Below are 26690 nucleotides of genomic sequence, written 5' to 3'. Positions count from 1 at the left end.
ATTGGGATGATCACATACATAATGTTGTGTCTGAAGCAAACCAACTACTGTGCTTTATCAGCAGAACTCTTAGAAAATGCAACAGGTCTACTAAAGAGACCGCCTGTAGTATGCTCGCCCATCCTCTTGTGGAGTATTGCTACATGGTATGAGATCTGCATCACATAGTGTTGATGAAGGACATTGAAGAAGTTCAGAGGACAGCTCATTTTGTATTATCAAGAATTAGGGAAGAGAATGCCATAGATTTGGTATGCTGGTTGGTAGGTGGGGAGAAATGAGCAACATAATGAAATAAATCAGGGCTCACATGGAAAGATTTAAGCATTCCTTTTTCCTGCATGCTGTTAGATTGGAATGACAGCGAAATAGCTTGATGGTGGTTCAGTGAACTGTATGCCAGGCACGTAATTGTGAATTGCAGAGTAATCATGTAGATGCAGAAGTAGATTAATCTTCGTATGTTAAGGGTGTAGTTCCAAATTACTTGTAGGTGTACTTCTGTCGTAGTGTTTGCATATTTTCTTGCAAGTACAGGTATGTCACTTCTTACTCCTAACAGAAACATTTTGATGATGACCAGTGGCAAAAATTAAGGGTGGACAGCAAGAAGAAATGGAAGTGTAATGTTATACCAACAATATTCTCACATACTGAACTAAAATTTCAAAAGGCAGTCTAGGAAATGCTACATAGCTTTGTTTCATAGCAAAGATGCTGCTGACTCTGTGGTAGAAGTGCAAGATACTCCACAACCACCTTCCCAGAGTAAGTAAATTTGCCTCAGGAAAGCCTTTGAATAGCAAATTCCATTATAAAGGGAATTTGTTTGTGCTGTTGAATGATAATATATGTGAAGAGTGAAAACTCATACTAACACCATTGATTAAGAAACAGCCATTTCACTGCACATATCATGTAAATCATTTGTATGAGGGAATTTTGTTATGATTCCGAGCATGTTAAAGAATTTGTATGAGATGCTACTCTTCTCCTCCAGACATTACCTGGGTCTCAGGATAGTGGTATCATACGAATTCGGCAGTGAAATAGTTAAGACCAATTATTGGTCTACAATATGCTTTGCTTAATTTGCTTGGCTTTATGGCTGGCATTCGACAGCTTAGGTTTCAAGGTAAACTTGAGTCAGTGTTGGAGGAATTTACTACATTTAAAGGCTGATGAGTTTTCACAAAAGAAAACAAAAACCACTTTAGTTGGTTTTGATAGAGGATATCAACTCTTTCTTCTCCATCTTTTTTATTTATTTGTCTTACCAGGGTGTATTTGTAATATATTATTCAGACAAGGGCTAAACTGTAGTGATTTGTTCTTCATTATTAGATTGCCCAAAAAAAATGTAGCTGAAAAATTATCTATGTTAGTGAATAAGAAATTGATTGTTTAACAAGAGAAATCCCCAGTCCTCTTTGCAACAATTCCATTGACTATAGAGTTAATTAGTTGGAATTCCAATTGATACCTACATCGTACATTAATATCATAAAAGTCTGCTCTGAAACTTGGCTAGTTACCTAATGGATGAAATAAAGTCTCCAATAATAAACTAAATTTTCCAAGTATGAGCTCTAGAAGTGTAAAGCTATTAAGACTTGTTAAAATATACAAAATAATTACTGACAAGTGAGATTGAAGAGGTGTTTCTTTGTAATTATATTTACATTCATATTGCACAAGTTACAAAAATATATTTGCCTACAGTCTCAGCAGAGATACTATTTTTACTGTATTGTCTGCAGACAACTCAACCTCTACATTGTTCCATAGTGTTATATCCTGGTTTACAGAACACAATTAACACATATTCAGCAAAACTATAAAACTAGTGTTGTCTACCCCTTTTACAATAACAGTTAGCACTTCCTGTGTTATAAATTTTAGGGAATTTCTTCATATTCCTGTTTTTGCCTTGGAGTGGAAAAATTGTTTGTCAAATGATGAACGGATAACCTCTGGAATGTGGCATTTTGAAGAGCCACTGCAAGGTGCATAACAGATGTTGCTTTGTATCACTGTCATGTGGAATTATAATCTGGGGTAACTCATTTTTGAGAAAATAAGTTTTTACTCAACGAAAATGTTCTGTAAGAATAAAATGTGTTCACTCATGATGGCTTTGTTAGATTTTTATGCACCAGCATCACAGTACAGCAGATGCAATAAAATCTTCATGTAATGCACCCACAGTATTTTGGATGATGTGTACTATCCTTTCATTTTCTGGAAAAGTGCTGGTGTATTGAAGACTGCTGACTGTGAGACACACAGTTCGATAGTAGATGGAAAGACAGTTAATGCCTTCCAAATCTTTCTAGGCCCACAGCAAATCGATATGTCAAGAAACTAGAGAAGATTTTATGATGCTGAGAAACCCTCATTTCACAGGGCATATTTTCCTTCATGAAATATATTGTAAATAATTTTTAATGTTTAGAAGGAATAATTACATCCTTAATCAAGAGTGCCCATACTTGTTTTCTTTCAAGAAAATGGTTTAAAAGTCAGTGTTATGCAAATTTTTAAAATGATCGGAACTGGAGCTTTTTTTATGGCTACTTAAAAGTTGCCTTTCATTTTCCAGAATATTAAAAATACTCCATAACCCAAGGTCTAGGCCCCTAACCCTTACAAAATATTGTATAGGCACCCTTGTTCCTAACAACAATACAATTGGGAAAACTTTCCTTCATTACTCTGCATTACAGCTCTTTTTATCTCAGAAAGAAGTGAATAATGCTGCTAGCTAATTCTTTGTACATTTATCTAGTGATATTAAATATCTGATATATGGTGAACATAAATTTGAAAGAAAGCTAAAAATTAGCTTTTGGGCAGCTCCTTATGTTCCACAGAATATTGCTTATTTACAAATGTGTTCATTTAACAAGGACGTGGTATATATTTAATTCATTTATAATTGCATTATAAACTCCATAAACACTGGGAAGTGTGTAGCAGAGGGTAATTCATACAGCACCACACATTGGGCTATTGTCTTCTTTCATTAACATATGGAGCATGTGAAGAGTTAATTCCTAAACTTCCCTGTGCACACTGTAATTAGTCTAATCTCGTTTTCATGGTCCTTTGGAAGTTATACATAGGGAGCTGTAGTGTATTTCTTGATTCCTCATTAAACACTACTTCTTGGAACTTCATAAATAGACCTTCACAAGGATAATTGCTGCCTTATCTACAAGTTTATTCCAAATCAGAGTTTTCTGTAATGAATGAATGGCCAGCTTTGACCTGACTTGCATCTTCAGATTTAAGTTGAGGAAAGGAAGAATCAGGCTCCACAGTATAAAATTACACTGTAAAATGATTCCAATAATGGTATTACAAATTACAGTAAGATACCATGAAGTTATTCATTGTAGTTCTTCAAAGTGCTGTTTGTCAGTAGTTGTAAAAAAGTAACATAAAACTACATTTAAAATTGGAGGAGATGCAATGAGGAAAGTTACACAGTCGATCACAAGACACACGTGCAAGTCAGCATCCTCAGTATAAAGATCACTTCATCATAAAATAAAGAGAATTACTAAATCAAAAATACATTAAAGTTTTCTTGAAATCTTCATCCATAATGAATAAAAGTTTCAAAAATACATTGTCTTAACAAATTCCAGCATGTATCGCGTATTACAGTATAAAACTAGAAATATAAATGTAATACAGTTTTACAGTAAATTGTACATTTTGTATTTGTTTGTAATTTCTTAAGACAGAAAGTGTGAAATTAACAAAAACATTTATTTGACATAATTTGAGGCTTCTATCCGTAAAACACAATTTGTGTAGTTGGATTTATTTAAGAATAAAGAATGAGGACTCTTATTTTATTAATCTATCAGGTGGACCTTACAGATTGCTACTCTTTGATTTTCTACATACTTATACGATTTGAAATACAATGCCTGGACATAAACCTCCTAAAATAGCACAACACAATTCTCAAAATATCTAAAAAAGACTTTGAAGATTAGAGAATTTGCAAATGCTGTTACATACAAAGCATTTATAACTTATTAACATAGTTGCTGGTAGCTTCAAAAATGTGTAGCAGCGAAAAAGCCATGCAATTTTATGTAATATCTCTGGTTTGAATCTCACTGGTGACATCATTTTTTGCTTTGATTTGAATACCACATGAATTAAGAAATAGAAATGTTAATTGACAATTATTGAATAGTCATTTTTAATAAAAATAATTTTTTAATTGTTAATTACTGCTTGTATGAAAAAAATTAATTTGGACACAGGCATGTAAAATGGTATGTTGAGGGAAAAAAAGTAAATGTTAATAACTGTTCAATTTTCGGAATTAAGAGTATTTTATTTTGTATTTGGAGTTTTTCATTTTAGTACAAAATTTTAATTTATTGTGATTACTAGTATTTTCATGCAAGTAGTAATTAAAAAAAAAGACATTATTTTTATTGAAAGTTATGATTCAGTACTTGTTGATTAATGCTTCCATTTGTTAATACTTTACTTCAGGTGATCATGTGCAGAGTACCATGTGCAGCTATGAGGTTCTTCTTCTGCTGGATTCTGTTTTGTGCCATCTGTAACCAGTCACACACACTCAATGCTGATCTACAGCAGGGCCTCATGGATTCCATCTCTCCGCCCTTTCTTTGGTCTTCCTAGTGGTCTTCTTGCACAGGGAGTAAAATCTATGGATTTCAAGGGCCATTGGTGTTTATCCATCCGAGTGACATGTCCTGCCCTTTCTAGCCGCTTGCTTCTCATCAGGCCTACTGTTGTTGTTGTTGTTATGGTCTTCAGTCTTGAGACTGGTTTGATGCAGCTCTCCATGCTACCCTATCCTGTGCAAGCTTCTTCATCTCCCAGTACTTACTACAACCCACATCCTTCTGAATCTGCTTAGTGTATTCATCTCTTGGTCTCCCTCTACGATTTTTACCCTCCACGCTGCCCTCCAATGCTAAATTTGTGATCCCTTGAGGCCTCAGAACATGTCCTACTAACAGGTCCCTTCTTTTTGTCAAGTTGTGCCACATACTCCTCTTCTCCCCAATTCTATTCAATACTTCATCATTAGTTATGTGGTCTACCCATCTAATCTTCAGCATTCTTCTGTAGCACCACATTTTGAAAGCTTCTATTCTCTTCTTGTCCAAACTATTTATCGTCCATGTTTCACTTCCATACATGGCTACACTCCATACAAATACTTTCAGAAACGACTTCCTGACACATAAACCTATACTCAATGTTAACAAATTTCTCTTCTTCAGAAACACTTTCCTTGCCATTGTCATTCTACATTTTATATCTTCTCTACTTCGACCATCATCAGTTATTTTGCTCCCCAAATAGCAAAACTCCTTTACCACTTTAAGTGCCTCATTTCCTAATCTAATCCCCTCAGAATCACCCGACTTAATTCGACTACATTCCATTATCCTCATTTTGCTTTTGTTCATGTTCATATTATATCCTCCTTTCAAGACACTGTCCATTCTGTTCAACTGCTCTTCCAAGTCCTTTGCTGTCTCCGATAGAATTACAATGTCATCGGCGAACCTCAAAGTTTTTATTTCTTCTCCATGGATTTTAATACCTACTCCAAATTTTTCTTTTGTTTCCTTTACTGCTTGCTCAACATACAGATTGAATAGCATCGGGGAGAGGCTACAACCCTGTCTCACTTCCTTCCCAACCACGGCTTCCCTTTCATGTCCCTCGACTCTTATAACTGCCATCTGCATTCTGTACAAATTGTAAATAGCCTTTCGCTCCCTGTATTTTACCCCTGCCGCCTTCAGAATTTGAAAGAGAGTATTCCAGTCAACATTGTCAAAAGCTTTCTCTAAGTCTACGAATGCTAGAAACGTAGGTTTGCCTTTCCTTAATCTTTCTTCTAAGAAAAGTCGTAAGGTAAGTATTGCCTCACGTGTTCCAATATTTCTTCGGAATCCAAACTGATCTTCCCCGAGGTCGGCTTCTACTAGTTTTTCCATTCGTCTGTAAAGAATTCATGTTAGTATTTTGCAGCCGTGACTTATTAAACTGATAGTTCGGTAATTTTCACATCTGTCAACACCTGCTTTCTTTGGGATTGGAATTATTATATTCTTCTTGAAGTCTGAGGGTATTTCGCCTGTCTCATACATCTTACTCACCAGATGGTAGAGTTTTGTCAGGACTGGCTCTCCTAAGGCCATCAGTAGTTCTAATGGAATGTTGTCTCCTCCCGGGGCCTTGTTTCGACTCAGGTCTTTCAGTGGTCTGTCAAACTCTTCAAGCCGTAATGTATCTCCCATTTCATCCTCATCTACATCCTCTTCCATTTCCATAACATTGTCCTCAAGTACGTCGCCCTTGTATAGACACTCTATATACTCCTTCCACCTTTCTGCTTTCCCTTCTTTGCTTAGAACTGGGTTTCCATCTGAGCTCTTGATATTCATACAAGTGGCCCTCTTTTCTCCAAAGGTCTCTTTAATTTTCCTGTAGGCAGTATCTATCTTACCCCTAGTGAGGTAAGCCTCTACATCCTCACATTTGTCCTCTAGCCATCCCTGCTTAGCCATTTTGCACTTCCTGTCGATCTCTTTTTTGAGACATTTGTATTCCTTTTTGCATTTTTATATTTTCTCCTTTCGTCAATTAAGTTGAACATTTCTTCTGTTACCCAAGGAGTTCTACTAGCCCTCGTCTTTTTACCTACTTGATCCTCTGCTGCCTTCACTACTTCATCCCTCAGAGCTACCCATTCTTCTTCTACTGTACTTCTTTCCCCCATTCCTGTCAATTGTTCCCTTATGCTCTCCCTGAAACTCTGTACAACCTCTGGCTCTTTTAGTTTATCCAGGTCCCATCTCCTTAAATTCCCACCTTTTTGCAGTTTCTTCAGTTTTAATCTACAGTTCATAACCAATAGATTGTGGTCAGAGTCCACATCTGCCCCTGGAAATGTCTTACAATTTAAAACCTGGTTCCTAAACCTCTGTCTTACCATTATATAATCAATCTATCTGATACCTTCTAGTATCTTCAGGATTCTTCCATGTATATAACCTTCTTTCATGATTCTTGAACCAAGTGTTAGCTATGATTAAGTTATGCTCTGTGCAAAACTCTACTAGGCGGCTGCCTCTTTCATTTCTTAGCCCCAATCCATATTCACCTACTATGTTTCCTTCTCTCCCTTTTCCTACTCTCGAATACCAGTCACCCATGACTATTAAATTTTCGTCTCCCTTCGCTACCTGAATAATTTTTTTTTTATCTCATCATACATTTCTTCAATTTCTTCATCATCTGCAGAGCTAGTTGGCATATAAACTTGTACTACTGTAGTAGGTTGGGCTTTGTGTCTATCTTGGCCACAATAATGCGTTCACTATGCTGTTTGTAATAGCTTACCCACACTCCTATTTTTTTTATTCATTATTAAACCTACTCCTGCATTATCCCTATTTGATTTTGTGTTTATAACCCTGTATTCACCTGACCAAAATTCTTGTTCCTCCTGCCACTGAACTTCACTAATTCCCACTATATCTAACTTTAACCTACCCATTTCCCTTTTTAAATTTTCTAATCTACCTGCCCGGTTAAGGGGTCTGACATTCCACGCTCCGATTCGTAGAACGCCAGTTTTCTTTTTCCTGATAACAACGTCCTCCTGAGTAGTCGCCGCCTGGAGATCCGAATGGGGGACTATTTTACCTGCGGAATATTTTACCCAAGAGGACGCCATCATCATTTATCCATACAGTAAAGCTGCATGCCCTCGGGAAAAATTACGGCTCTAGTTTCCCCTTGCTTTCAGCCGTTCGCAGTACCAGCACAGCAAGGCCGTTTTGGTTAATGTTGCAAGGCCAGGTCAGTCAATCATCCAGACTGTTGCCCCTGCAACTACTGAAAAGGCTGCTGCCCCTCTTCAGGAACCACACGTTTGTCTGGCCTCTCAACAGATATCCCTCCGTTGTGGTTGCACGTACGGTACGGCCATCTGTATCGCTGAGTAACGCAAGCCTCCCCACCAACGGCAAGGTCCATGGTTCATGGGGGAGGCCTACTATGTTTGTTGTATTGTAGGTTTCATCCAGCTCACAGTTGTGCCAGACTCTCCCTTCTCCAGCGATCTCATTTTATACTACGCACTAGATGTTCTTTAAGATTTTTCACTTGAAAATGAGAAGAGTGGGACTCTCAAATGGGTATGAGTCCTGCTCATCATCAGATACTCAGTCTTTGCTTGATTTACAAGGAGACCAATTCTGCTTGCTGCTGCCCCAACACTGTTTCTCATATGCTTCACTTCTTCTGTAGATCTGGACAACACGGCTACATCACTGGCATATGTGAGATATGTGACTTGATTTTCTCACCCTGTACTTTGATTCCTGGTGGAAAGCTCCTGTCATTATCCTTTTGAGTGCCAGGTTGAAAGTAGCACACCATGTGTTTGTCTCAACCCTTAAAGCTCTTCGTGACTTAGTTCCCGAGCTTCACTTTACCTTTGGCATCAGTGAGACAAGCTCGAACTAGAATGACAAATCTCTTGAGCATCCAGACTCTGTTGGGCAATTCATTGGGCTCTCCTGGTGGATTCCGTCATATGCCTTCATAAAATGTAGGTCTTCTCCATACTCCCACACCTTTTCAATGAGTTGTTGCAGCACCTAGAAGTTGTCGACAGTCAACAGCTCTTTCTGAAACCCCATTGATTTCCAAGAGTCACTCCTTCTTTAAACAGATGGATTCTATCATGTATATACTTGGACAAGATCTTATAGCAGACACTATGGAGGACAGTTCCTTTGTAGCTGATGCAGTCCATTTGGTCGCATTTCTTGTGTATAGAGCAGATGATTGCTGTCTTTCAGTCTTCTGAGATCTCCTCCTTTCTGGATTCCACCTTTTCCAGGGCTCTTGGTCTTCATCAGCTTCATTATTTGAATCTTTATTTCCTCCAGTGTAGGTGATGGATAATTTAAATCTACAATGTTAGAAGGTTGAAATTCAAGCACACCTTTAGGTTCATCACAGCTCCCTGAAGTATTGTTTCCATTATTTCCATCTCTCAGCAATGTTGAACTCATTGTTGAGTGTGGTCCTATTATTGTCCTTAACAAATTTTTGGCTGCTGTGGTATCCCTATATAAAGAAGTTAACTTTACATTACATCTTTTGTACCTCTTTCCCCATGAAATCTTGTTAGGCTTCCCCTATCATTCCTTTGATGTACACTCTTTGCTCTCCTTGGGATTGTCGAGCTACTTCTCTAACTTCTTTGAACTGTGCTTTGCATTGAACAAAATATGTGCCTCATAGCCAGCTCTTTTTGGCTCCTCTTCTCTTGGCTAATGTCGTAATGCATTCATCCCCAAACCAAGTCTTCTTGCCCCTTATCTGCTTCTTGATGGCTGCATTTGCCACCTTAGTTACTGTGTCCTTGATTTCTCTCCGCACGTCTTACACTTTCCTTTTTTTTAATCATTCTCTTGCAGAATTTCAAAGTGGTTGCTAAGATAGCTTTGATATCTCTTAATATCTTTGAGTGCATCAACGTGATAGCATACTACTTTCTTAAGATTGTTGCTGACCCTGGATGTGTGTTGTATTTGTAGCCAGCTGTCTTCTAGGAAGTGGTCACTACCGTTTTCTGCACCCCATGCTGTTTTTACATCCCTCACCCATTTCTTTGCTTGGATGTCAATTGCAGTGTGATCTATCTGATTAACTGTTTTACCATCTGGTGACACCCAGGTTCCTTAATGTACATCCTGCCGCTGGAAATTTGTGCTGTTGATGAACATCCCTTTTGATGTTGCAAATGTTATGAACATGAAGCCATTGTCATTGCTGAGTTAATGTAAACTGTGTCTTCCAATTGTTGAATGTAATACACCTTCTCTTCCACTTCAGTATTCATATCACCCAGTAGGAATTTAAAATTGCTTTTGCAATGTCGCCCATGACAACTTTCAATTCTGCATGCAGTATTCATCTTTCACTTGGCATGTGCTTTCTTCTGTATGTGCTTGGCAGTTCACAAATGACATTTCACGTATTGTCTTGCTTATTTTTAATCCAGCTATTCTAGGGGCCACTGATAAAAATCCCTTACCCAGTTTATGTCACCGGCCACTGTGGCTGAGCGGTTCTAGATGCTTCAGACTGGAACCGTACGACTGCTACGTTCGGAGGTTCGAATCCTGCCTCGGGCGTGGATGTGTGTGATGCCCTTAGGTTGGTTAGGTTTAAGTAGTTCTAAGTTCTAGGGAACTGATGACCTCAGATGTTAAGTCCCATAGTGCTCAGAGCCATTTGAACCAGTTTGTGTCCTATCTCACCACTTCCATAAAATATTGTATAGTTCTTGACACTGGTGATACCAGTATTCTCCCAACATACTTCCTGTAAAGCAACTAAATCCATGCTATATTTTTCAATGACTTTGACTAGGTTGACTGAAGCACCTGGTCTGTATAAACTATGAATATTCCATGTTCTATGTTCTCACACTTCTTGTCTGTTTTGTACTATCGGATTCCAAGGCTTCTTGTAATTTGTTTACTGTTAACAAGTTTTCTGTGGTAGGGGTAACGTTTGCCAACTCCCAATCTGGAGGACTATTGTTTTTGATTTTGGGGTAACCTCCTCCCTGGATGAATTGCTTTCTCTAGAGCCGTCACAGTTCATCTCCCCTTTTCTCAAAAATGTGAATGAATGAAGGACAGTGAATAGGAAGATATGATGTGAAGCAAACTCCCAGAGACCTGTCCTGCTTGGTAGACCCTGCAAGTAGCATTATCCCCATGTTGTTCAAACATGCAACCCTTTCCACTCGCGTAGACAGTACTACTATAAGGCGGTGTCTCTTGAAGAGGTCTATTTGTTAATAAATATTGAATCTGAACAAAAGTGAAAAAAATAGGTAGTTGCTACTGGTGAAATTCAAGCCAGAAACTTCAGGTTTTGAATACTTTTATGCTACGTATCAAACTACCAATGACTATGTTAAGAAGTTGCAAATGTTTGTGCTCACAGATTTTCCAATCTTCAAAGGCATATCTTTTTAAAGGATTGCATTGTACAAATTGATGTGTCTCAGTGGACTCTAAATGTTATACCTATGAAGAAAATCAAAGACTTCCACTCCGTAATGTCTCCTTGTAAGGTAAAAATGAATAAAGAAATATAGTTATAAAAGCTATTGCATGATTTCATCTCAAATCAAGCAGGTCATGTAAACTCATGGTCATGAATTTCTCTGGAAAAAATATATATTAGACCTCTATATCATGAGTGTAAGAAATAGAGTATTTTCGTTTTATCTTAATTTTTGTAAATGGTACAGCCCTTTGAAAAATGTATATTTTGTAAATAACTCTTAAAACAGTAGAGAACAAAAAAACTATAACTAATAAACCAAAAGTAATGGAGACCTGCCAGATGTTTTATGTTAAAGCTCCTTCGAAGTGTGTTGAAATTTAATGGACACCAGTGCACTTATGGGCTTCCTTTAAATTACAAGCTTAAGAAATCTAAGTTTTTTTCCACTTAATATTTGTTGTAACTTCTGCCATATTATCAAATACTACCATTGTAATTATAAACAGTATCTTCCCTGCTCCAACTATCTGTATTATGTAAATATTTATTACCAAAAATTTAAAAAATTGCATTTTTATGAGATTTTACGAATTATTTACTCGGAAACTCCTGTCCAAAAGTATTTGAGAATTACACAAAATATTGTTTAGTTAATATGGTAGTATTCAGTAAGGGCAATATATTTCTGTGTAAAGTGTTAAAAATTTGTCAACATTCTGCACATTTCACATCACTAAATTTCTTGTGCAAAATATGCATGTTGGCAGTGCTCTTTCCGTTATGCATCGAGTTTTTGTTTGGTTTGAACTTTTTGTTAGATACGTCAATGATGAAATGCAGTAGTGAAAGAGTGAGGTATGTGAACAATGCAAAAAGACACAAGAAGATGGTGTTCAAGAAAAGTGGAAAATGCTTCAGAATTGTTAGAAATCTGTCAGAGGTTTTGCAGAAATATCTTGGTCCTCAAATAATGGTATTAGCATCACATCCATTTTGCGGGAATTGCTATGCTCACTACAAGAAGAAATTTAGTGACAACCCATCTGAACAATCACTATCTCTAGAATGTGAAGCTGAAGAAGACAGTGCAGATGTTTATATTCCTGGGTGTGAAGCTGTTGGTGTGTTGAATATTAGTGTTTCTGCTGTATCCCCTACTATATTCCCCATTAAATATCTAGGAAAGATAAAAAGCACAAAAAGAAAACAGTATGTAAAAAGAAAAGTGGAAGAAATTGAAACAATTTTTACACAAGCAACATCTTCAAAACTTTGTGAAGTGTATAATGTAGATGCACTTGGTGCAGAACCTGAATATGTTTATGAAATGTGATGCTATCTCAGCTATCTCAGCAGCCACCTATACTGAGAAGGCACAGTTACTGACACTGATACCAGGTTGCTACTCTAAGCAGCAGGTGCTGAAATACATACTCACTTCCTTACATTATTTGATTTCAAAAGCTTGTAAAATAAAGAACTTCTTTGGTGATAATGCTCAGTAAGTGTCTGAAGGTGGCCCTGTAAGCCGAAAACTGGTTAACCATAAAAGTAATATTGTAGAACAAAAGTAAACTGGTGCTTTTCATTTATTATAATGTTGTTCTACCAAGAATCGACGGAAGATTCCCTTAAAATGAGAAAGGTATTTGGGCAAGCCTAGATTCTTACTGTGGGCATCCATTGCAAGACGATATGCTTACTGGTGCTCTGTGTGATGACAAAGACTGCAACAGGCAAAGTTCTAACCAGGCTGATGTTATCTCTGGTAGTGAAAATGGTGAAAAAATTAAATAGGTAAAAAGAAATATGACAAGATCAACAGTAGAAGCTTTTCTCCTGATGAAAAAGGTGAACCAGAATTTAAAAATTGGCCTCACTAAATTCTACTTCCTACGACCAAAATGGGTAAAATGCCAGCCAGTGAAGGAAGTGTGCACGTGTATTTACTGCACTATTTTGAAACTTGTTTCTTTGGCCATAAGCAGTGTCACAGGAAAGAAGTACACAGAGATGGACCTGATACTTTTGTGTGTCAGGAGCTGCAAGATAAATGTTGGTTGCAGGAGTGTGCAATGTGTCCTGGTGCTAAAGTGATGACTGTTGAAGCATTAAACCTTCAGAATACTGACAGTGACGTAAACTATGCATTGTGGGAGGGAGGAGAGTTGCTGAAGAAGACAGAAGAGCCAGAGAAGTTTCTTACAGAGGTTAGGCATTTGGTCATGAAAGGAATAGCTCGCCATCATATCTGGAGGTTTCATAGGTAGGCCATAGCAGAAATAAAATCAGCCACATCCCAGAATCCTGGAACTTTAGTTCTTCATTTCGACTTTGCTGATAACTGGTCTGTTGCTTTGCAGAATGAAATTCAAAGCTACCACAGGCACACATCACAGGTATCAATATTCACATATGTTGCTCACTTCCTTGGATCATCACACTGTTTTGCTATTGTCAGTGATTATCTCATTCATGACAGTGTACATGCATGCTATGCTGTCAGCATGATAATTGATGACTTAGCATCTAGAGGCCATGCATTTCCTACACATGTGACTGATAGTGCAGCATCTCATTTTAAGAACCACTTGCATCTTTATGAGCTTGGTCAACACTGTAGTACATGAATCAAGACAACATCTTTCAACAAGATTTAATCTCCAGCACAAAGCTGTTGATGTTATAAGAGATGCTACTGGATTTTTACACACAATATCAACTTTAGTAATGAACATGAAACTCTTAATTCTAAGTGAAAGCACATTAAGAGAATTCTGTTTAAAAGATAGGGAAGAGTTGCCTGCTGTGAAGCCTGTGGTAGGATATCAATCAGGTCACTACTGGGTTGCAAACGGGAGTGGCATACATACTGCGAGAACAGTTCTCCATGAAATGCATCCTGTTACTTTGTGTGAAATGCAGAGACCACAGTAGACATTAGAAGACTTTGTAGCGATCCATTTCATTTCTTGTGTGTATGACAATCAGTGCGGGGGTGGGACAGATAATAAGTGTGTCTCAGGAGCTGCCAGATATGATATAAACATCTCCTTCATAATACCTCATGGTCCTGCTAATGCTTTCAAATAGCCATCTTCAACAGACCAGTGTGCAGTTCCCATTTTCCAAGTACTGCTGTTGGTGGATCATCCTTGTCCGATTGCAAATTCAGCTTGGCTTTACAAGTTCAATGAGAAGCAGATGAAAAAAAAAACTCTTTTCAACAGTGCAGTGTTGATTGTTACATTGTAGGCAGTTTTAGTTCATGGAAAAGTAGTAAAATCATGACAGAGGACAATAATAATTTGTGAATATCATCATAAAAAGAAAAATGGGTATAAATATTCTATATATCTAATGTATGCTATAAAATGCTTTCGAATAAAATTGTGAATTGTATTTCCACTCACTTACAATGCTGTAAAATAATTATTTTGATTCATAAATACCAGGTTTGCATGACATTTACTTAAAATTAACAGTCAATTTAAATATTTAAATGCTCATGACTTTTTGACCTTTATAGTAGAGCTAAGTCTACCTAAAATTTTTCTCACATTTTGTATAGACAAGTATTTCCCATACTCACTGCACATTCCCTGAGTAGAATGACCAACTAACATGTGGTATTGATAGTTCTGATGCCACAGCGTTGGTGCACACCCGTAGGTTGGCACTACGAGAGTGGATGAACTACGCCAACCACAGCACCCTCTAGCTGACACTTTGGAGCTCAACGAGCGCCGCTCTGCTTTCTGCCCAGTTGATCAAGAGCAGACGACCTAGCAACTTAGCTTCTACTTGTAGGGGGGCTAGCCATTATAGACTTGGCCTTTGTTAGCTTTGATACATGAACGGCTTCCCACCTACGTGCTCATCTGTACCAAAAGTTAAATAATGTATTTGTATATGTTTATACACCAGTAAAGGTGCTTTAACTTTACTTGCAGTACCGAAGTACTTTAGCTCACCTGCTTCTACTCGCTTCCTTCATTTGGCCTATTTCACAGATCTCAGGAGCAGACACATGAGCTGCTTTTCAGGCGGGATACAAAATAACGTACCATGAAATTTTTAGAACATTTAAGATGGGGTTTTGGAGAAAATAATTACTAAAAACCAAAAAATTTCAGGTTCTTCCATATTTATGTACAAATATTTTGACAGTTTAAGTATTTCGTGTGCAATGTCGTAGCTGACAGTTAGCAGTCCTTCCACTTTATTATTTCTCAAGACAGTTTGACTGTTCATATTTTCAAAACATAATTTTGAAATTTGCAAATAGTTACAAATTTTCATAGTTTATTTTAATGTTCTCATTTAAAGAAATGTGTAGTGTTTTAACAAATCATCAGAAAATCAAAATATTTTAGTTTTGGAGAAGTATCATGCGGAACTTCGACATATTTTTTGTTCAGCAAACTTTGAAATACTGATGTGACACATTCACTTGTGCCCTGTATGATCTGAGATGAAATCACTCTGCTATAATTTCTAAAAAAATGATAATACTGCACATTAATGAAGTAGTTGTAAGATGATAGTGTTGGGAAATATGAGAGTAGCCATTAAGCTGTGCCACATACTTACCCCATTTCTGTGATTCTCTTCCATTGGTGTAACAAACATGTGACCACCTTCTTTGTACCTTTGTTATTAAACTACGTATTCTGTACACTAATGTAAACCTATCTGGAAACTGTCTGCATGCAGCCACATTTCAGTAGACATTAAGTCACTGGGATGTAGCAGGCAAAGATGTAATGAAACAAACTTAAAAAGTGGGCAGTGTATGTACAAGACATAAGACTCCTCTTATAGGGGGGAGACCGAGTGAGATGGTGCAGTGGTTAGCACACTGGTCTAGCATTCAGGAGTATGGATGGATCAAACCTGTGTCTGGCCATCCTGATTCAGGTTTTCCGTGATTTCCCTAAAATGCTTCAGGCAAATGCCAGAATGGTTTCTTTGACAGGGCACTGCTGATTTTCTTCCCTGTCCTTCCTTAATCTGAGCTTGTGCACCGTCTCTAATGACGTCATTGTTGGTGGGACATTAAACACAAATGTCCTCCTCCTACAGGGAAGAACCGGGCACATTTCACCAAATTCTAGATTATAATATAATCATATGAAACATGACTTTTTTTGTAAATAGCTTTTGTAATTACTACAGAATGTTGGATAGTTTGTAGCTTCTTATCACAGTACCTAACGATAAACAAACGGTCCAATTTTTGTTGAAATTACTCCTACTCTGGAGTTCATTTCAGCCTCTTAATAACATCTTAGCTGTTCTTACTTTTAGATCAACTCACTGTGTATTTTATTAGTGTAAGAGATGTATAAGATACCTAGAGGTACAAACACAACAAAATTAGTGATACCAAATGCAATAAATAGAAGTAGAATTGTCCACATGAATCTTTCATTGATTTTTTCCTTCTTTCACTTCAACTTGCCTTAAAAATAGCTCTTTGCTGTTCTTTCCTGCAAATTCTACAGGTTCATCATCATTTACTTAAGTCCACATCAAATTTGTAAAGGACCTGCACCATATTCAGTGTAAGAAGATTCACACAGTATAACTTTCCTCGTAGCCTTGCATGTTTGTTTATTTTCAGATTTCATTTTCTTTAAAGCCACTCTTCATTTCTTCTGAATTTTTTAAGGCTTTCCAGTTCAGTTAAGTATTTTTCCTTTCTTTCTTTTTTTAAGCAAATATTGACTTTTCTTTCTTCCCCTCAACTTACTTTTTGCTTCTGCAACTGGAATCTGCCAGACAGCTTTATTTTCATTGCTTATTCTAGGTTCATATTTAGTTGTACAGTTCACTTCAACATTATAGGAACCAACTACATCCAGGTTGTGAATTCAGTCTTCTGCGATATCATTTGAATGAACAGCTCATCCATTATAGTCAAGCATTGCAGCAACATTTACTTTGAAACTTCCTGGCAGATTAAAACTGTGTGCTGGACCATGACTCGAACTCGGGACCTTTGCCCTTCGTGGGCAAGTGCTCTACCATCTGAGCTACCCAAGCATGACTCACAACCCATTATCACAGCTTCAATTCTGCCAGTACCTTGTCTCCTACTTTCCAAACTTCACAGAAGCTCTTCTGCGAACCTTATAGAACTACCACTCCAGGAAGAAAGGATATTGTGGAAACATTTACTTTATTTATAGTTGTTGCTCTTGATAATTTACTTCTCTCAGGTTTTCAAAAGCTGCTGATAGCACCTGCTGAAACTTTTGGCCAAGTTAATCCTAACTATTTTATATACATCCCATCTACACTGTGTCCATGAACCCAGTATTTTTACACACTCTTATGTAAGCTATCATTTATGTTTATAATTAATTCAACAATTTGTATTTTTAACTTAAGAATTGCTATTGTTCAGCTTAATGTAGTTCATATTATTGTTTCTTAACATCTCAAATAAAGCAGGACAGTACATCCCAAAGAGATCTGCAATTCTAAAGGGCACCCCATATTATACTGATGTACGACCTTTGTAATCTGATCTTTTTTTTGCTTTCATTGCTTTTATAATAAAATCTTTTGTCACTTTTCTCACCTTTCCAAGTTTTTACTCACTTGCTTATGGTTTAACACACTTGCTTTTTGCAAAAGCACACTATATTAACCAAGCTTAACAGAAACAATGTACTTTTCATCTGTTATTCCAAATAGTAATACATTATTGCCAAAATAATTATGCAAATGGCTTGCTGTTGAAATGACCCCCAATGGTTTCTTGAAATTTGCCACATGTGCAGCCATTAAGATTAAAGCACTGTTACTTCTTTTAACAATGTGTGTGACATTATTTATGGGGTATTTAATGCAGAATTTCCTAATTAATGGAGTGAACGTATTTCATTTACCTTGATTGACATTAAGTAACAAAAATGCACTGTTGAAAACAGAACTGAGGTTTCGTTTGTCCACCATGTAACAGTACTTATTGAATAGCAGTCCTATTATGGATAAAATGGAGAGGACCCCATTGTCAGCTATTGTCCAGTTGTGGAACTTGAGTGTACCTGTTGGCCAAGGACAGAGAAGTTCATGTGGTGAGACATTAAAACTGTTTAAAGGTGCCCCTAGTTGAAATGCACTGCCCCCTCCCAATTTCTAATTTAAAAATTTCTTTGATGTGTAAATCATGTGGTGTTATCATTTACACTTTTTAAATGTCATATACAGCGGAAGTGCACAGTATTAACTTAGTTTGCAAGTACTTGCACTTTGATTTCTGGTTGTGCTGCAGTAATTGAATTATGGATAAAAAGGTCACCATACATACCTGATTTATACTTTTTCTTTCTTTTTTCCTGGGGGTAAAAGAGAGAAGTTTGTGAGTAAATCAACTCGTAACATATTCCTCGAGTACTTGGCGTTTTATCTTCACTGGAATTTATTGTATGACCAAATGAAAACGTGTTGGCAGTTGTATCAAGTGCAGTCAATTAATTGATTGAGTGAGGAACTTACAAATCACCCAATTCCCATTCATGCAAAATACAGAAAATTAATAAAACTATGAAGAGGGAGAAAATTTTTTCCTAGTCTAGAAATTATCCAGCCATTTAGATGGAACATGTATACCGAAATTTTATCTTGTTTTAATTTTAAGGGCCAAATCTATGCATGTTGTCTGGTAAGGAAGATCAACATTGTAACATAAACTGGCACTGTTACCAGTAACAATCATATTCCTTTGAGTCTCAGTAGCTAAAAGTGTGTATGTTCTATTAGAATCATTAAGAATCTTAGCGCGTAAGAGTAATGCTTACGTCCTGAATGTTTCCATAGAGTCTCGCTTGAACATAAAATAGTTAATAATATTAAAAATTTGTGAAGCTATTGGAAGAAAAGTGATTATTGTTGTATAATGCTGTTAAAATTTGCATTTCAGGTGCAGTTCTAATGGGTGACCAAGGAAATCAGAGGGGTAGTCTGGCAGATGACTTGGCAGCGCTGCTCAATTCTGGGTTCAGTGCAGACATCACTCTGCATGCTGGCAACTTCAAGGTGCTGGCCCACAAGACTGTGCTGGTTGCACGAAGCCCATTTTTTGCTGCTATATTAAAAAATGGAAGACAGCACTGTCACATCGAACTGCATGATGTCGAGGCAGATGTGCTGCTGCAACTTGTAATTTTCATGTACACTGACAGAGTTCCCAAGCTGCAGAGTATGGCACCAAAGTTACTTTTAGCAGCAGAAAAGCTCAAATTGCCTGTCCTGGAGCAAAAATGTAAGGAGCAGTTAATTCTGGACATGTCTAAAGGGCAAATGGCTGCAAATGCATTGATCACTGTGCACAACTCATTTAAGAACCAAAAGAGGACTGCAGCTGTGATGAATTACACCCAAACTGTACAAGATGCAAATGTAGAGCACTCTACAGAAATGTCACCAAACTCCCTACAAGTGGCCACAGAGGAATCTAGTGCAAAAAAAAGAAAACTGGAAAGTTTTGTACAAACTTCTGGACATGGATCTAGTGTTCAAATAGCAACACCAAAAATGCCCTTACAAGGGGCTGAGGGGATGTGGATTTTCAATGAAGCATCACCAAAAATCTTCATACAGACTACTAACAAAGGATCTCGTGTAAAAGGAAAATCACCAAAAGTCCCAATACAAGCTCTTGACAAAGTACCTTATTTAAAAGTAAAATCACCAACAGTCCTATTAAAGGCTGCTGACAATGGGTCTCATGTTACTGATGAGGGATCTCATCTTAATGGAAAATCAACAAAAGTTCTTTTACAGGCTACTGATGAGCAATCTTGTTTACAGGGATTTATGGCAGTATTACGTTTACAGCCTGTTGATAAGGCATCTTGTTTAAATGAAAAATTGTCAAAAGGTTCTCTACGGGCTACTAATGATGGATCTCATTTAAATGGGCAGTCGCCAAATGTTCCTGTACAGGCTACTGATGAGGGATCTCATTTAACTGGAAAATCACCAACAGTCCCAGTACAGGCAGCTGACAAGGGATCCCATTTAGATACAAAATCACCAACACATTCTGTTTGCTCTACCTATGAGGGACCTGTAGAGGCTATTGTTGAGGAATCTTGTTTGAATGGAGAAAGTCCAAAAATCACTGTACAGACTAGTGCAGATAGTGTGTGTTTGAATGGAGCATCACCAAAAATCCCTGAAGTCATTGTGATAGAGGAATCTCCAAAACCCCCTGCTAAACACAGATTGAGCACAAAGGGAACAACAACAGTCAAAAGCAGGTTAGAACACAATGATATTTTCTCATTTCTGTTTGTGTGTGATATATATAAGAACAAAGATGATGTGACTTACCATACGAAAGCGCTGGCAGGTCGATAGACACACAAACAAACAGAATCATACACACAAAATTCATATACAGACACAAGCATATATATAAAAACAAAGATGATGTGACTTACCATACGAAAGTGCTGGCAGGTCGATAGAAACACAAACAAACACATACATACACACAAAATTCTGGCTTTCGCAACCAATGGTTGTTTCGTCAGGAAAGACGAAAGGATGTGGGTTTTAAGGGAGAGGGTAAGGCGTCATTCCAATCCCGGGAGCAGAAAGACTTACCTTAGGGGGAAAAAAGGACAGGTATACACTCGCGCACACACACACATATCCATCCGCACATACACAGACAGAAGCAGACATTTGTAAAGGCAAAGAGTTTGGGCAGAGATGTCAGTCGAGGCGGAAGTACACAGGCAAAGATGTTGTTGAAAGACAGGTGAGGTATGAGTGGCGGCAACTTGAAATTAGCAGAGGTTGAGGCCTGGCGGATAACGAGAAGAGAGGACATACTGAAGGGCAAGTTCCCATCTCCGGAGTTCTGACAGGTTGGTGTTAGTGGGAAGTATCCAGATAACCCAGATGGTGTAACACTGTGCCAAGATGTGCTGGCCGTGCACCAAGGCATGTTTAGCCACAGGGTGATCCTCATTACAAACAAACACTGTCTGCCTGTGTCCATTCATGCGAATGGACAGTTTGTTGCTGGTCAATCCCACATAGAAAGCTTCACAGTGTAGGCAGGTCAGTTGGTAAATCACGTGGGTGCTTTCACACGTGGCTCTGCCTTTGATCGTGTACACCTTTCGGGTTACAGGACTGGAGTAGGTGGTGGTGGGAGGGTGCATTGGACAGGTTTTACACCGGGGGCGGTTACAAGGGTAGGAGCCAGAGGGTTAGGAAGGTGCTTTGGGGATTTAATAGGGATGAACCGAGAGGTTACGAAGGTTAGGTGGACGGCGGAAAGACACTCTTGGTGGAGTGGGGAGGATTTCATGAAGGATGGATCTCATTTCAGGGCAGGATTTGAGGAAGTCGTATCCCTGCTGGAGAGCCACATTCAGAGTCTGATCCAGTCCCGGAAAGTATCCTGTCACAAGTGGGGCACTTTGGTGGTTCTTCTGTGGGAGGTTCTGGGTTTGAGGGGACGAGGAAGTGGCTCTGGTTATTTGCTTCTGTACCAGGTTGGGAGGGTAGTTGCAGGATGTGAAAGCTGTTTTCAGGTTGTTGGTGTAATGGTTTAGGGATTCTGGACTGGAGCAGATTCGTTTGCCACGAAGACCTAGGCTGTAGGGAAGGGACCGTTTGATGTGGAATGGGTGGCAGGTGTCATAATGGAGGTACTGTTGCTTGTTGGTGGGTTTGATGTGGACGGACGTGTGAAGCTAGCCATTGGACAGGTGGAGGTCAACGTCAAGGAAAGTGGCATGGGATTTGGAGTAGGACCAGGTGAATCTGATGGAACCAAAGGAGTTGAGATTGGAGAGGAAATTCTGGAGTTCTTCTTCACTGTGAGTCCAGATCATGAAGATGTCATCAATAAATCTGTACCAAACTTTGGGTTGGCAGGCCTGGGTAACCAAGAAGGCTTCCTCTAAGTGACCCATGAATGGATTGGCGTATGAGGGGGCCATCCTGGTACCCATGGCTGTTCCCTTTAATTGTTGGTATGTCTGGCCTTCAAAAGTGAAGAAGTTGTGGGTCAGGATGAAGCTGGCTAAGGTAATGAGGAAAGAGGTTTTAGGTAGGGTGGCAGGTGATCGGCATGAATGGAAGTGCTCCATCCTGGAAGGTTTGGAGAGGGTGATTTTGAGGAAGTGGGTCTCGCTGTGACGGAGGACGGAACTGTTCCAGGCAGGGTTCAATTTGGATCGTGTCTTGGGGAGTTGGATTAGGATCATTTTTCTTCGTGGCAAAGTGATATTTCCAGCAGAGAGTACGAGTGTAGGACAGTAAATCTTTGACGAGGGCTGTTTGGTTGAATCTGGGAGTGGGGCAGAAGGTGAGGCTTTTGGTTAGGACAGAGGTTTCGGATTGGGAGAGAAGTTTGGAGGAAAGGTTAACTACTGAATTGGGGTGTTGTGGTTCCAGATTGCGTTGATTGGAATTTTGAGGTTTTGGAGGGAGTGGAGCTGGAAGTGGGAGATTGAGTAGATGCGAGAGACTGGGTTTGTGTGCAATGAGAGGAGGTTGAGGTTTGCTGGAAAGGTTGTGAAGGGAGAGTGAGTTGCCTTTCCGGAGGTGGGAAACCAGGAGATTGGATAATTTTTTGAGGTGGAGGGTGGCATGCTGTTCTAATTTGCGGTTGGCATGTAGGAGGATGCTTTGAACAGCCGGTGTGGATGTGGGAGAGGAAAGATTCAGGACTTTTATTAAGGATAGGAGTTGACGGGTGTGTTCATTGGCTGAGTTGATGTGTAGGTGAAGGATTAGGTGGGTGAGTTTCAAAAGTGAAGAAGTTGTGGGTCAGGATGAAGTTGGCTAAGGTAATGAGGAAAGAAGTTTTAGGTAGGGTGGCAGGTGATCAGTGTGAAAGGAAGTGCTCCATCGCAGTGAGGCCCTGGACGTGCGGAATATTTGTGTATAAGGAAGTGGCATCAATGGTTACAAGGATGGTTTCCGGGGGTAATAGATTGGGTAAGGATTCCATGTGTTCGAGAAAGTGGTTGGTGTCTTTGATGAAGGATGGGAGACTGCATGTAATGGGTTGAAGGTGTTGATCTATGTAGGCAGAGATACGTTCTGTGGGGGCTTGGTAACCAGCTACAATGGGGCGGCCGGGATGATTGGGTTTGTGAATTGCGAAAGCTTGAAGGCCAGACATACCAACAATTAAAGGGAACAGCCATGGGAACCGGGATGGCCCCCTCATAGGCCAACCTATTCGTGGGTCACTTAGAGGAAGCCTTCTTGGTTACCCAGGCCTGCCAACCCAAAGTTTGGTTCAGATTTATTGATGACATCTTCATGATCTGGACTCACAGTGAAGAACTCCAGAATTTCCTCTCCAACCTCAACTCCATTGGTTCCATCAGATTCACCTGGTTCTACTCCAAATCCCATGCCACTTTCCTTGACGTTGACCTCCACCTGTCTAATGGCTAGCTTCACACGTCCGTCCACATCAAACCCACCAACAAGCAACAGTACCTCCATTATGACACCTGCCACCCATTCCACATCAAATGGTCCCTTCCCTACAGCCTAGGTCTTCGTGGCAAACGAATCTACTTCAGTCCGGAATCTCTAAACCATTACACCAACAACCTGAAAACAGCTTTCACATCCTGCAACTACCCTCCCAACCTGGTACAGAAGCAAATAACCAGAGCCACTTCCTCGTCCCCTCAAACCCAGAACCTCCCACAGAAGAACCACAAAAGTGCCCCACTTGTGACAGGATACTTTCCGGGACTGGATCAGACTCTGAATGTGGCTCTCCAGCAGGGATACGACTTCCTCAAATCCTGCCCTGAAATGAGATCCATCCTTCATGAAATCCTCCCCACTCCACCAAGAGTGTCTTTCCGCCGTCCACCTAACCTTCGTAACCTCTCGGTTCATCCCTATTAAATCCCCAAAGCACCTTCCTAACCCTCTGGCTCCTACCCTTGTAACCGCCCCCGGTGTAAAACCTGTCCAATGCACCCTCCCACCACTACCTACTCTAGTCCTGTAACCCGAAAGGTGTACACGATCAAAGGCAGAGCCACATGTGAAAGCACCCACATGATTTACCAACTGACCTGCCTACACTGTGAAGCTTTCTATGTGGGAATGACCAGCAACAAACTGTCCATTCGCATGAATGGACACAGGCAGACAGTGTTTGTTGGTAATGAGGATCACCCTGTGGCTAAACATGCCTTGGTGCACGGCCAGCACATCTTGGCGCAGTGTTACACCGTCTGGGTTATCTGGATACTTCCCACTAACACCAACCTGTCAGAACTCCAGAGATGGGAACTTGCCCTTCAGCATATCCTCTCTTCTCGTTATCCGCCAGGCCTCAACCTCCGCTAATTTCAAGTTGCCGCCGCTCATACCTCACCTGTCTTTCAACAACATCTTTGCCTGTGTACTTCCGCCTCGACTGACATCTCTGCCCAAACTCTTTGCCTTTACAAATGTCTGCTTCTGTCTGTGTATGTGCGGATGGATATGTGTGTGTGTGCGAGTGTATACCTGTCCTTTTTTCCCCCTAATGTAAGTCTTTCCACTCCCAGGATTGGAATGACTCCTTACCCTCTCCCTTAAAACCCACATCCTTTCATCTCTCCCTCTCCTTCCCTCTTTCCTGATGAAACAACCTTGGGTTGCGAAAGCTTGAATATTTGTGTGTGTGTTTGTGTGTGTTTTATTGTGTCTATCAACATACCAGCGCTTTCTCGTTTCGTAAGTTACAGCATCTTTGTTTCTTATATATATTTTTCCCACGTGGAAGTTTCCCTCTATATATAATTTTTTTCCTCTTGTGTCATAACATAAGCTACATTTTGAGTTTGCAAGTAGTTACAGACAGAATCTCAAGAATCACTCAAAAACCAAAGACTATAGGCAGAGGAAGGCTGATAATTTCTTTTATGGATTCTGCACTAAAGTACTTTTCCAAGTAATGATAATTCCTCATGACATTTGTTGTATGAATGGTTTGACTTATTTGATATACCATTTAGTGCCTAATAGTGGTTGTTCTTTCAAGCATAGCCTCCTTCTAATTGCTAACGTATTAGTTTCTGGTCTCTTCAGCATGACCTAAAATGTAAATGACTGTCGACGTGAAAGTGCTCCCTGTTTCTGCTTCTTCCTAGTATGTCAGTGTGTATCACAGTTTTTACACCAAAAACTTCACATAACTTAGGTGGTGATTTGAATGTGTCTGCGTAAAGGATGTGTATTTTACGTAAGCTTGGAAAAGCAATTACTAGTTGAAATGAAAGCCAGTCATGTGTGTGATCACATAGTTAATTTACCACTGACCAGAACCGATTGCTAGAAACATTTTTGTAGAGTGTTGGTATTATGCGGCCCAAGTTGCTAATCTAAGAGTAATATGTGTTACATAGCAGCTTATCATGGTCATATGCCATATAGTGGGTCATAGGAAATCTGTGGATTGATGTAGGCACAGTTGGAGGAAAAAATGAATGATCTTCAGAATGTGAGGAAATCAAAGTAACTTCGTTGTTTTTGATGCTAGGTTAGGCACTCTTCATATTGGGACCAATTCTGTACACAAGGTATTGACATGTAATGCAATGAAAAGCTTCTTAATGCAGGACTTAGACTGTAGATGAAGGAATAAGATGCTCATGATTAGAATATACTGTTGTGTGCGTGAGAGAGATGGGCGGTGGAAAAGAGTTGGAGTTTGAAAGTTTCATACATGTTATTTTGTTGAACAGTGTTCAAAAATTAAATGGAGGGACAGAAAATAAGAGTTTTTCATTAGAATACATGAGTGAAGAGATCTGTGAGGCACATGTTATTGAATGTTGAAACAAAAAAGAACTTGAGATTGAAGACTTGGGTATGATTTGTGTGTCAATGTGCGGATGTGCAAGAGAAGGAGAAAACAATTGAATGTTAATTATGAATATGAAGTGTACATACCCAGTAGAGAAGGGAAAAAAATACAGATCATTATCCATGTAATCTATTACTAAAAACTTCAATGGTCAGTGTGTAAAACATTCTCCTAACTTTTATTCAGACACTGCCTCACCGCGACCTATTTTCAGTACAACAATGATTTTTATGAACGCATTGACAGGGTGCCTGTGGGCAGTCCTCTTAGTCTGGCTATGGCCAATTTTTTTGTGGAGAACTTTGAACAACAGGTGTTGCAAACTGTGAGTAAAAGACCAGCCATATGGTACCATTATCGTGATGATGCCCTCGTAGTACGGACGTGCAATGAAGAGGAATTGGATGCCTTCCTGATACATTTCAATGGTATCAGTCTGAAAATATAATTTAGTATGGAGACAAAAAATAATGGCTGACTGAATTTCTTGAATGTGTCTGTTATAAAGCAAGGTGACGGGATGTTGGGCCACAGGGTATACAGAAAATTCGTGCATTGTGTTATCTGTGGAAAAGTTCTAACCACCATCCCAGACAAAAAAGAGGTGTGATTAAAACCTTGGTAGATGTGGCACATGAAATTTGTGATGTGATTGACTTAAAAGGTGAGCCTGAACATCTACTTCAGCATTAAAGAA

At 39.1% G+C, this 26690-nt stretch overlaps 1 protein-coding gene across 4 annotated transcripts in view; it reads left to right on the top strand.

Annotated features, from left to right (window-relative positions):
- The window catches only part of LOC124711395 (cortactin-binding protein 2-like), a 113566-nt gene that overhangs the window by 49737 nt on the left and 37139 nt on the right, over positions 1 to 26690 (top strand). For 2 of the 4 annotated variants that reach the window (XM_047241446.1, XM_047241448.1), the window contains exons 2-3: positions 563 to 768; positions 19058 to 20399. In XM_047241446.1, the coding sequence (XP_047097402.1) occupies positions 19069 to 20399 (1331 nt within the window). In that variant the 5' untranslated portion in view covers positions 563 to 768; positions 19058 to 19068. The remainder of the gene's footprint in view (positions 1 to 562; positions 769 to 19057; positions 20400 to 26690) is intronic. The other 2 variants (XM_047241445.1, XM_047241447.1) reach the window with 1 other exon arrangement.

The sequence above is a fragment of the Schistocerca piceifrons genome, chromosome 8, assembly GCF_021461385.2.
Source record: "Schistocerca piceifrons isolate TAMUIC-IGC-003096 chromosome 8, iqSchPice1.1, whole genome shotgun sequence".
Classification (NCBI taxonomy): domain Eukaryota; kingdom Metazoa; phylum Arthropoda; class Insecta; order Orthoptera; family Acrididae; genus Schistocerca; species Schistocerca piceifrons.
Note: the sequence above shows the minus strand (reverse complement) of the source record. Positions and strands in the feature narration are given on the sequence as shown.